The sequence below is a fragment of the Echinococcus granulosus genome, assembly GCF_000524195.1.
Source record: "Echinococcus granulosus chromosome Unknown EG_S00206, whole genome shotgun sequence".
Lineage (NCBI taxonomy): Eukaryota > Metazoa > Platyhelminthes > Cestoda > Cyclophyllidea > Taeniidae > Echinococcus > Echinococcus granulosus.
In genome coordinates this window covers 33,884-46,794 of record NW_020170586.1, presented here as the reverse complement: position 1 = coordinate 46,794, position 12,911 = coordinate 33,884, and the positions used below count along the sequence as shown (strand labels likewise).

The window sequence follows — 12,911 nt, the reverse complement described above, 5'->3', positions numbered from 1 at the left end:
CTTTTTGCGAGGGATGGCACTTTCAGTTTTATTTTTCCAGTGAATTTCCACCACGGAGAGATTAACTGTGGGTCGAGGCGGAAAAAAGGTGGAATGCGCTACCTGTTGCGTGCGAGGTGTACACACGGAGGAGTAAGCTGTCACTAGGCTCACTTGCAAGGAATGAGTCAAATGCGCATCACACACTACACGCCAATTCGCGGGTACGTGCCAAGGCAAGAGAAGAGGCAACACATACGCACTGTCAACATGCTGAGATCATTCCTTGCATATACACGCTTTCACTCATGGGATTGGATTTTTCAGCTAAAGGGAAAAGACCCTCTCATAGTCCTTCATCTAATTCTAAATTGAAGTGGCATCTCCACCAATCACATTGTCGGATCCAATACGAGACTCGGTCCACACCGAGCTGGTGCTAAATTTATAGTGCGGCAAGCTAACAGCTTATTATAGCCTCTTACACACCCCTAAATAAGTCTCTGAGTCAAAAAGGTGGTAAAGTGGCTCTATTTAAATCCGGGCTTGTCATTCTGCAATTAAAATGTTGCATTGTAGTCTCTTTTAGCTTTCCATTTATTAAGATAAATCACGGAGAAATGAAGGGGTGCAAGTTAAAACATACGAACGAAGTAATATTTCCTAATTAGCAAATAATATTAAAGCAAGAGGCAAAATATTTGCCAAAAAAATCCATTTTAAAATATAGACTACTACAAAACAAACTTCCCCTTATTTTACTCATTTTTTTCCCCAAATCGTGAGGCGTGCTGTGGCATTAAATTTCAAGAAGGGTACTTCGGTTGAGTAGAGGAGGCTTGAGTTTACTTAAATGGATCCTACTTGGTAATCTCTATTTACTGTGAGATTGGCATTCTACGTTCAACTTTCTCAGGGGATTCTGGGTTTTCCCACATAACTTTAAAGGTACTCATTTGTACTTTAACGTCATCATTTGTGGATTGAAGACGTGAGAGAATTTTACGAATTGGGAGAAAATAACCTTCTAATTTGTATTTATTCTTACCTTTCTTCAAGTTTGAGCATTCAGCTCTCTTTGTGGATGTCAATGCCAGGTGTCTAATCCAGTTCATCTGCACGCCATTTGCCGAGGCGACGAAATCAGCGCTGTTTACCAAATCCCAGGAGGAAGGCCACTGTAGCGAGCCTTCAAGTAACCATTTAGCTGTGTTTTTTAAAAAGTCTGACATCCTCAATACTGAGACATGAAAAGTACCTTAATAAATTAAATACTTCACTTGATTAAAGAACCCTTAAATCGCATTTTTGCAGGATTTAAAAACCGTTTGTTGTCAGCTTTCGTTGTGAGTGTATCGTGTAGCAATACACAAATCAAATCACATAAAAAGAACAAATTATTCTTTTTTCGAAATAAAGGATATGTTTTATGCAATTATGCACCAACGTAGGATGAAGACTATTAATTTTTCCTCCTTTTTTAAATCAACCTCCTTCCGCATCGATTTAAACAAAGGTATTAAGAAAGCTTCATTAAAGCTGAGCTTGGGATTTATGCGATGCGATTTTGGTGCAAATGGTTTAGTGTAACCTGTAAAATTTCCCATAAAAGTGTTAATCCAGTCTTGCTAAATAATTAAGCAGTTTTTTGAGGTCACTTTACGCATCTAGGCATAAAAAATTGCCAGTAAGTTTATCTCCATCGTTTGGGTTATTCCACTTGGCACTTGGTTGGTAACCACTTCATGAATAAGAGAGGAGTACCAACCTCTTGTAAGATGTCATTATTCGTAGATACTGTTGGCTTTTTAATGACTTCGCCCCCTCTCTTTTCACATCTATACATAATGCAGTCGCATTAGTGGTATCTTTATCTCTTGTACTTTTGTCTTGTACACCTAGCAGTGTTAGCTCATTATCATGACACTCAATCGCTTGTCATTGAGACAACAAATTCGAAAACCGTCGAGGTGGCCAGTGGATCGCCTACGGGATACAACTGGTGTAAAAAACAAAACAAAAGTATAACTAGAAGGTTAGATATCAGTTATCCTTCCTTACCTCGGAATTCCCCACTTCCTGACCTACTAACGCATCAGCATAGGGCATCTATGCAGCATGATCTTCATACAAAAGTAGTATTATTGTAATAAATAGTACAGTGATAGTGAGTAGGTTATGTGCAAGTCAGATTGGATAAAATTGAATGTCAACCGTTTGGAGGGATGGGCGTGGAGGCATGGAGAGTGACGGCATGAATGTATGCAAGTTGGCGGGACACGTAGGCATGGTCAGGTTGTCTTCATTTTTCTACTGGGGTACATCGGGAGAGATTATGTTGTGCAACAGGAGATAGTTCTGCAATTCTGTAAAACTGATGGTTCCATCATCTAAAACACGAAAATAAGGAAATTGGTGAGAGGGTGTCCCAGGAAGGGACACCTAAGTTGATTAATTGGCATGTAAAATTTATTTAATAACCCCTGCTCTGAGCTGAAGTCATTGAGAAGGCATTTACATTCCTACACAATTCCAGAAATCACATCAATGACTCACTTAATTAAAGCCAGTTCAAGGTTACAGCCTTGAAAATACAGTGTTTCATTATTTACACGAACCCGAGGGATGAGTTAATATTCATTATACTGTAGCACTATTCTTCATGCGCTAGAATCACATTTCATGTCACATTTTGAAAAATTGAATTTGAACACACAACTGCGTTTGTTTGAAAAAATCGATTCATTTCGCGCTCGTTTTGGAGTTTAAAAAAGGGTTCAAATTATTCAGTTGAAATTTAAGTCCGCAGCTCGTGATCTCTTGGGGGCATGAGTAGCGATGCAATAATTTGTATAGGCGAAAAAAGGACAAAAATGATTGTCTTTGCAGCCTCTTATTTCGATGACGTTAGTGGAGAGAGATGCACATCCAATGGCTCCTAACAAATCCTCTTTCCTCACTGTCATTGACATTACCATAGGTAATTAGATATTTCATGCCTCAAGAGATGTTTCAGCAATGACTTTTGCGTTGATTGAAATGGTAAATATCACCGCCTCACTTGATTCTAAGCTTTCAAGACTGTAGAGCCTGCGTTCTACCAATTGGATTTCTGGGTTGAATATACGATTCTTAAATAATCCCAATTTTTCACAAAATTTGCACAACTAACTTGCCTATGCAGACATAAAAGTGGTTCTCGAGACACACTTTTTATTCTTGTAGAAAAGACGATGTTTCAAACACCATTTTAACAGAAAAACTAAATCTCTTTTTTGAGCTCTTTGGGTTCAAAAGAAACCGAATTGATTCGCTTCAGTTATTTTGTTTAAAGTCCTCTAAAAGCAATTAAATTTGGAAAATTCAACATATTCTTTGAGCATTTTTATTTGAATTAACGATTTTAAATAACTTTAAATGGGGCATTTTGATTGGTTGATTAATGAGCTGAATTACTAGATCTGAACTTACTGTTTCCATCCATATATTTGAACAATGCCTCGACGGATTCCTTGTGTTTCATAGAGGGTTTGACGTGAAGGGCAAAGCGTTGTTGGAGAAGAGCCCTCTCTTTGTCTACTTCGACATCTGCATAGCGCAAAAAAGGACGAAATCGGTAATGCAAGAGAACTGTCAACGTAGCCCTTGGCACTTCTCTACCTCAGGGGCCATCACGTAACAAAGGAGTCATACCAAATAGCTAGACTGTTCCAAAATGCCACTAATTGTACAAATTTTTGCCACAAGGCAAGCGCGAGTTTATGATTTAAAGTAGCATGAGTTTACGTTTCATTTAAACCTCACCACGGAGTCATAAAGGATGGAAGCATTTGGCTTTGTTTTTTTGACTTACAAATCTCCAAAAAATGCAGCATCCATTTGGAGGTTTGGTTGATTAATAAAAAAAACACAAAAAGTGGACGCTACAAATTTCATTGGCAGTCAATTCTTGTGTGTACTCTTAGTAGTGCCTTTCTCTTACTCACTGTGTGCTAGAAAAGGAGGAAGAAGACGAGAAGGAGAACACTTCAAAGTGTTTGATTGTAGTCGAGTCCGTGCGAAATTATCGTGATTCCTCTCCTCTCTCTCTCTCTCTCTCTCTGCGCCTGAGTGTGAGGGTTTTTGTTTTGTGTTAGTCGATGTGACACTCTCAGCTTTTCACATACCTCTCAGTGAATCAAGCATCAGTGATAACTGTCCGCCTATGCAGAGAAAATCGCTTAATTTACTATCGGAAATAAAAATATATTTTACTCTGCATTCACTTCTAATGCGAGCGAAAGCAGGCGAGATGACCTTGAAAGAGAGAGGTCTCTGAATGACCCTCGGGTGGGGAAAATGATAGTCGTGCAGTTAACTTGGACTACCTCACACAAAGTTATATAAACGCAAATCACTTGATACAAATCCTTTAAATGAAAAATACATTTCAGGATATGTTTTACTTCAAATTTCCTCAGGAAATATGTTTCCAACTCTTTCACGCACGTTGTAAACATGAAGTTTTCAAGTCCAACTCCATCCGGATGTGTGCAAGCGTCTCTTAATGCCAAAAAATTTACCTTTTTTCCAGAAGGAAGATTGCTAGATCTTTTACAACGTCACATGACTCCAATGCACCAATTTGTGGGATAAAATTTGTATTTTTCAATTTTAAAACTTCTCCAAATAGCCGAGTTTATGGTATCTGCATCTCCTACCCATTTTAATGGGATGAAATCGAACTGAGAAAAGGATTTATTATTTTTTTCCAAAATACACAGGAAGGTACAGGGGAATTGTAAGTTAGTCTTTAATTAAATCTACCTGCATAAGCATACCTTGATTCACATGCACCGCTACCATCGAATAATTCATGTTGAGTTAAAAAAGTTACCTTCATTTCATTGTCATGACCCAATCACATAACTGGGAGGTGTAGTTAAATTTTTAGGCCCTTTGTTAGCTCATATCAGCTATTTCATGAGATAATAATGTGGCCACTGAAATACTTGACAATGGAGTCGTTTTGCAGAAGAAAAACAAAGTCAAATGGATGGAGACGATGAACTTCAACGTAATTGGGTCTGTGAGTAGAGTGTACGATGGAATCGTTGTGACATCAGCAATTTCCTCATATTACATAAGGGTTGGATTTATTAAAAGAAGTGAAGTTTTCTTAACAATCCTCCTTAAGGTGGGGTATGAAGTCACCTGCTTCTTCAGTTGGTTGTGTTTCATGCATACATCAGCCCCCTGCCCTCCCACCTACTCCCATTTCGCCCTGGATTAAACATATCCCCCTACTAAATTAAAATTTGATTTCTTAAGAATATTAGGCCAAATTTAGGGAAATTTTTGGCTTTTTATCCTCTATTTTTTTTAAATTCTCAAGAGGATCGGAAGTCGGCTGCCTCGCCTAAGTAACAGCGTCGGAAAATTAACGAAACAATCACGGAGTCACGAAGTTATAACTGAACAGGGTAGAATATTCCCAGACCCGAAAATGACAATCTGAATCAAATCTAGAAACACTACTATTAATAAACTTGTGGTTTAGAGGAGGTCGACTGTGTGGAATACGTCGGAATTCAATGCATTAGTCATCTTCGTGAGTCGTATATAACTGTAGATTGCTGTGTGCTGTTATAATAAGAAATACCCAAAGATATTTCGGCTGCACGGATTGGGTCCAAGGAGGACCACAGTAAAAAGGAGCGACTTCTTTATTACTTTTCACGGGAGTGAATGATTGATCGGTCAAGGAAGGATGTACTTACCTGTCCCATCATAACTTCTGAGGCAGGTTTCGCAGATCTTTGGACATTTTTCCCCTTTGTACTTATCCTTTCGCCTTCTGTCGCCCGTCTTTCGACGATGTTGCACTGAATTTCGGGGATAATAGGCTTGTGGAGGCCACTGAGGCACTGCAGGGGACGGGCTATAGGTTCCAACTAGCCTTGTCTCTGGATATACCCATGGTGTGCCGTAGACTGTATAATAGTTGTAGTTTGGAACGAAAACTGGAGTGTAAGCCGGACGTTGGACACTGGGGTCAACTGGGGGAACACCGTATAGCCAAGGATCGGCCGCAGGGTTTTCCACTTGTTGTAATGGAGTGGAAGGATGATTACCCACTTCTCTTGTGCGAATCCTTACAGTGGAGTCCTCTACCGGCACACCATCCACGGTCCTTTCAGGATCGAACAAAGGAGCAGATGCAGGTCTATGAAGCGCTTGATTTCGCTGTTGACGAGTCTGTCCAAGCCCAAATGCGTTTGCTGTTGGTAGAAGACTAAGGAGGAGAACAAGGATGACCAAATGAACTAGGGTTAAGGGAGGGAAGTTTCGATTCTCTTGCGCGCTTCCGTCATTCTTAATACGTTCCGTTTTACTGATTGTCTTATCACTTGGACAGGCTATTATCCTGAATGGACGCAGAAGGGCGGTAAAAATGTGGAGGTAAGCGAGAACTTCATTAAAGTCTAACCCTTCATGTGACGATGTGCATAAGTGCTGTGCTGTGGAAAGTAAAGGTGACAACAAATGTGCTTCTTCTTTGTTATCAGCTAATATATGGACTGTTTCGCGTCTCCCAGTTTCCTCTTCGGCTAGAAGCATAGGAGTAAGAGGCTGGAGTTTAAAAACCCCTCCAACGGCCCGAATTACATTGATTGTTGCCTTTCCTGGCAAGTAAAGGTCATTAAAAGCTCTCCACGTGGGATTGTCGGCCGGAGAAAAGACAATGATGAGAAGTAGAAACAGTCTGAGTGAGAGCTGTGAATTAGCAGTGCCTTGATCAGTCGTGTCGTTGCGTTATAAATAGGAAACTGCGCGCACTGCAATTTGACTCACACTGAGTTCGCACGCGCGCACCCACTCACGCACACGCGAGCGCATACGCGCGTGCAAAGCACGCTAGTCATGCCTACCTCCCATTGGCTGATTCAAATGGTGCGTAAAATTGAGCAATAACCGGTACTTGCACGCGCGTACAATGCCTGCCTATTCGACATGCTGCTGCGTCGATTATTGCCACACGCACTGCTAAAGGGGTACATTTCGTGTGTTTATTCTCTGAGAAGCATTGCAGAGCAATTAATACACTAGTCTTTGTTTAGTGTGCTTGTGTGTATGTGTGCCCGGGCCTTGTGTAAATATCGTTTTCCATCCATTCACACCCCCCTCCTAGGCGTTCAATTAGCAATCTAATTTATCACATTTTACTCCAACTCGTGTTATATTTAGCTATAAAACCTGGACTGCGGCAACCTTCAAGGTACTTTTGCTTGCGTCAATGCATCAGGTGGATTAGCTTGCATTTCTTCCTCTCTTTTAGCCAATTGTTAGGCTATTCGGAGCACCCTTAACACTGCTTCTCCTTTTTCAATTCTCACACAAGCATCAGCATGACTAATCACCTTATTTCAACGAGTGGTGCTTCTCAGAAACGTGACTACTCCAATGTGTTTGATAAAAGCTGATCCACATAATAGCAATCTTTACTTCCTCCATTGCGAATACGGAATGTTTGACACGTTTTAATGGTTGAAAATTCCACCTGGTGGGGTATAAATACGCCTTATATGTAGTAAGTCTATCATAAAAACTCTTCTAAAAGAAGTTTGGCACCGCGACTAGTCGGCATTGCCTGTTAACCCGGGCCGAAGTAACCTTTTCCACATAATTATGCTCCATAGCTCCAATTTTTTAAGGATCATCAATGATTTTGGAGCAGCTGGAACTTGCTCAGCGCATTGAGGCTTTCAAATACTTAGGAGTCTTCATGGTACTACCCCTTTTGGTTCAAGTAAATTGCGATATTAGGGGGATATAATCCATGTGTAAGGAAGAAGAGAAGACCCGGAGACACCGAAACAACCCATCTACACACAAACCCAAACATGATTGATCTAAAGAAAAAAAATGGCATTTGCACGCACAGAAACTGTCAAGCTTGATTATCATTGAGTGTTTGTATGGGAATTGGTGCTCTGCGATGTCGCATCAAGGCAGCAGGTAGTCTCGCCCACCTTGTTTCTAACTTCCTCACTTGATTTAAGCTTCTAATGCCCTTATTTCCCTTCTATCTCACCGCAGCTTCTACCTGTAGGTTGCAACAAACCGCAACTATCAGATCATCACTGGGCTGCAACACAATGCCACAGGTGATGAGTAACCTATTTTCGTCGGTAGATGCGCATGTGTGTGCCTACTCAATGTTGTAGGTCGTCGGAAAATAGGGACAGAGATGGTAGAACCTTGTGGTCGTCGGTGAAGGCATGATGCAAATTTGTCATCGATTCCATCAGTCCATCGGGCAGGACCGCTTCTTTGACCATTCACCAAATCGATCTTCGCCTGTCCTAGTGATGATTTATCATTGTGTCTAGTAAAAACTGCCTTGAAGGCAAAGAAGAAAGAGCTCAACTACGTAGCCCATTCCTAACGCACAGTCACGTTTCAGCTCTAATTTCCTTGAGAATATTTTACAACTCATGAACAAGTTGAGCCGCTCATTGGGTGAGGCTTTTTAATTTGTAAATACCCATTTCACAGGTTCAATTGCCTCCACTACTGCAGCAGTTTCATTACTTAAACAAAAAGTTATTTTACACACTTTAAAGAATATTTTGGAGTAAAAATGGTGATATGTATGAGGTTCAAAAAATTAGGGGATATTTCAGTACTATCCTATGCTTTTTGGGATACATTTCTACGAACCTCGTGGTTCTTTGAAACAACGTCCACACTGGCACCGCATTTTTGACAAATTTGAGCGTAAAAATTCCAACTCACATTACAACTCACTTGACCATTTAACTTTTTTAAGTCTATACAATTCCGCAGGAGTGGAGAGGTCATTTAAAATGCTCGATTCTTCCACTTTTTCGCATTCTAAAATCTGGAATCTTGAGTCATTTATTCGACAGTCACGTCTGACGAGTACGTCAGCAGCCCATTCGTCGATCGTCGTCGTGGTCGTGGGGTGCTTAAATATGCGCATTTCAAGTGCTCTTTCAGATAGAAACTCCAATTTCTGCAAGACTTACGGTCGTGATGCCAGTCATCATCGTAGGCGTCAGGACGCTTTCCGATGCAGAAAATTAAATCCATGGAGAATGGACATGTTGACGATGAGGGAGAGCTATTATGTCTACTTTGAAGCTCTCTTTCAGATGAAAACTCTTATTTCTACGAAAAGTAAACAGTGTCGGGACACCTTCTGATGTCAAAAAAGCAAAATTCATGGTTCGTCTGATGTGCCAAAGATGAAGGAGAGCCAGGATCATATATTTTAACTTCTATATTCCAGTCCTTTATATTCCAAAAACAATCATGGAGTGTAGGGACTCTCCTATGCTCCATTAATTCAACAAAGATTGCTTCAGATCATTTGGAATTGCAACGACAAGTTTATGCAGTATCTACGACACAATGATACAGTTATAGAGAAATTTTCGTCCAGTATAGTTAAATAAAAGATTTTAAAGTCGCAAAGTAGGTACCTACCTATTCACCCAGAATGCCAACAACTGATGCCAGTCTTTGCAGCCCTTCAATCTCTCTCAAGGCTACGACGTTCTGAATGGCGGTTCTCCCAGACTCATTTGGGGAGATCTCCGGCTATATGTATTGAAGAAAACCCAACCAGACTGTGCTCTCCATTGTTGAGAATACATCTACGTCACAGGTACCATCTTGAACAATAAAATTTTGCATGACTGTGAGATGCTGTATCTAACGCCTCAAATCGCCTTTGTGTGAATGTATGCTTAATACACTCCAATGGATGCGAGAAGTAGATGATGAAACTGAAACATATTCTTCGTATTTGTTTCTGCTCTTCATTTTTCAAAATCTACTGCTAAGGATTTAAGTGTGTTTCAAATAGGAGTCTTCAATAAGAAGAAATGCTGGGGGAAATATGGAGGAAAGGGAGGATCACTGATTGCCAACTCAATTGTGTCTCTTTCTCTTTCTCCCTGTGTGTGATTGAATAATATGACTTCTTAATCCAATGAGTGAGGGAAAATAGGCCGTTTAAAAGTCACAAAACTCCCATATTAAAGTTAATTGTGTTTGGTACATGCTTTTGGGTCGGTAAGAGGCTTAAGTGGTAGCACCCACTCTCCGATTTTTTTTCACACGGCTGCATTAACAAAAGCTGGTGACACATTTGACATAGAGGTTGCCATGAGACTTGGCACTTCACATTACAATAATACTAGTTATGAAAGAGATATAAGAAAAGAGGGAAGTAAACTACAATCAGTCAACAAGTTCAAATTCTATCCTCGAATACGATCTGATCGTTCTTATGCGATCCATTATTTGGCAATCATTTTGTGCTCAGGAATTTTTTCCGTAGAACCAGTCAATTAAGCCATTAAATATAATACACTTTCCTGCATGAGCCTTACACAAATTTTTCTCCTTGTTTATGGTCACAGGTTACCTTCATTACACTGAACAGCCCCTCTTCTGTCACCACGACTCGGCATTAGGCGACTTGTTTTGGAATAAGACCAACGTCTGTCGTCTATCGCTGTACTTGCCTAAAGTTGTCCAAGTGTCTTAAATAGCAAATTCATACAACACCACTTATGATTCACCACTTCTGATGTGACGATGATTCGATCCAAAGTTTCCTGACATTGACTGACAGCTGCCTTTTGTCAGTTTCACAATCCCAAGGGAGGAATATCTAGGGTTACATTGACGTTCTGGCATCACATAATTAGATCAGGTGCATGAAATCGTGCAGCTCTACAAATTTTAACTTTTTCTTACAAGAAAACCAATTTTGGGGTGTTTTTGATTTCTCTTTTAGCTTTAAAGAGAAAATTAAACAAAATTGATTCCTCGTGTTTGAAAATCACGCGGGAGTCGTCGGCCCACCTAAACAATCAATATTGGAGAGAATTTCCAAGCCTAGTCACTGGTCTACCTGGGCATCATTACAAGACTATTTCCGAAAATGTTAAATTACGGAGTTGAAAAATCGCCAGTCACGACTTCATTTGGGTGTGACTAAAGCCTCCATGACTGGCAAGAGAGGTGCGGCCACGCGTGACTGACAGCTGCCGCTAGCAGCCCCAACCATTGTTTACACAGGAGATCTATAAAGTAAGTCAAATTCGGTAGTGTAGCTAAATCGCATCCTTGGGTAAAATTTTAAGAAATCGGATGCTTTTTTCATGAGTTACTTCAACTTAGAAGTTAACCTCTGACTGATTTTTGACCGACCTACTTTTAAATGAGGCAAACGAAGGAAGGTAGAAAATTTGATTATTTTCAGATCCCTAAATATAGAAGAGAATACCTTCCCATCTGTTCGGTAGCTACAGAAAGTAAGCAGTGAAAGGTGAAATATCCCAAGTGTCATATTTTCAAAAAAAAACTTAACAGTTTGCAGTACAATTAGAATGAAGCCATCTAGGTAATAATTTGATGGAATTTTGTCTAAATCTATGCTCAAAGCTGCCTCGTTTTTAACACATCATGAGTAGATTAGATTAACTTTTAATTGTATCATAGTTTGTGGGACATGAGAAGCTGCTTTTACATCGCAGTAGTGCTCCAAACATTCGGTGGCATTTCATTTAGCGCCACACATTGACAGTCCCGTTGTAAAAGTATCTCCTGCTTCATAACTTTGTCTAAAAGTTGAGAACAAATACGTCCAAAAAGTGTATTAAGTGAGCATGAGAGTTTGTCCAACGGTTGTAATGCGTCACCGTGCTGTCTCGTTACCGCCTCTTACTTTGAACTGCCGTATGTCAAATATCCGTCGAGCCTGATGGGTGTGTTTTGAGGCTGTCCGCTTTGCGAATCGAATATAAGCGTGTACCAATATTCCGCAAGTTTGGTGTGTAATTCTCTATGAAAACTGCAACAGTACAACAACCTAACGTCTGGAATCAAGGGTTTAAAAAGCGTCCCTGCAAGGATAGGTAGGGCGAAGTTATAACAGCGATTTTAAAGGGACCTTCCATTCTTGATAGGTATGACAAATTCCACGTAATCAATGACTAAAATGTGTGGTGATTTGTGTACCGAGAAGGCATTACACCCACGTCGACTGAGAAATTCATGGTAGCTAGCCCTATGGGTGCCAAAAGTTACACATTCGGCGATGACAATAGGCTTCTGAGACTACAATCTTGACGTTCTTCATTTCTTTCATCTAAGTTCTACAAGCACGTCGTTGTTAAGTTTTAACTGGCTGATAAATTTGTGGTAAGACATGACTTTTATACCTTTGTAAAGCTAATGAACATACCATTGGTTTTCCACAAATGATCCACCGCCGTCGCCACCCAAGCCCAACGTCTAAGGTAACTGCCACTTCTATTCGCAGAGCGACATATTTTATTTTCTTGTGCGATTGCGTGCGTGGAAGGCTGTAGGTGCAATCGTTTTCCTTTCTGAAGGTCAAATAATTTAGGCTATGTTTTTGATACAGCCCGAAATTGAGCAAGAATATCCTCTTTTTTAGAAACAGCTTGGACTAGTGATTTATTGGAAAGGCGGTTCTCTTCTTAACCTTACGAGGGATGAAAAAGGCAAGACCTCGTACCGCATGCCCAACATAGAGCCTTGAAAAGATTTGCACTATGGGATGGAAAGAGATACAGCCCCTGCCGCATTCGCTGTATTTAACTAGGTTGACATTTCTGCTATTGGATGCCATCTATCCTCGACGTTAGACAGTTACGTGTAACCTTCTTAATGGGCAGTTTGGAAATGAAACGGGGATAGAAGTGGAAGTGACTAGGCTAAATTATATCTTAGATATTAGAGACAAAATGTCTAACAAAAGTGTAATTCTCCGCCTATTTTTGCATTGTTGGAAAAGCATTTAAATGTGAAAGGTAACAGTTAAAAGTTATACATCATTTAGTGCAAAAGAACTCACTAAATTTTCCGGCTTCAATTTATCCATCCAT

The 12,911-nt window shown here is 40.2% G+C and overlaps 2 protein-coding genes across 2 annotated transcripts in view; both read right to left on the bottom strand. All coding sequences in view use genetic code 11, as the record gives it.

Annotated features, from left to right (window-relative positions):
- EGR_10294 (hypothetical protein) overlaps window positions 1-1,094 on the bottom strand; it is a gene marked incomplete at both ends in the record, with an annotated part of 5,380 nt that extends 4,286 nt beyond the window's left edge. The window contains one exon of the mRNA XM_024499543.1: window positions 881-1,094. Coding sequence (XP_024346047.1) covers window positions 881-1,094 — 214 coding nt within the window. The remainder of the gene's footprint in view (window positions 1-880) is intronic.
- Window positions 1,095-3,418: 2,324 nt separating this feature from the next.
- On the bottom strand, window positions 3,419-9,075 carry EGR_10293 (hypothetical protein; the record flags this gene model as incomplete). The annotated part of the gene is made up of 3 exons (XM_024499542.1): window positions 3,419-3,567; window positions 5,739-6,569; window positions 9,012-9,075. 3 exons carry the CDS (start codon window positions 9,073-9,075, stop codon window positions 3,419-3,421), a joined length of 1,044 nt encoding a protein of 347 aa, XP_024346046.1.
- Between the last annotated feature and the right edge of the window lie 3,836 nt (window positions 9,076-12,911).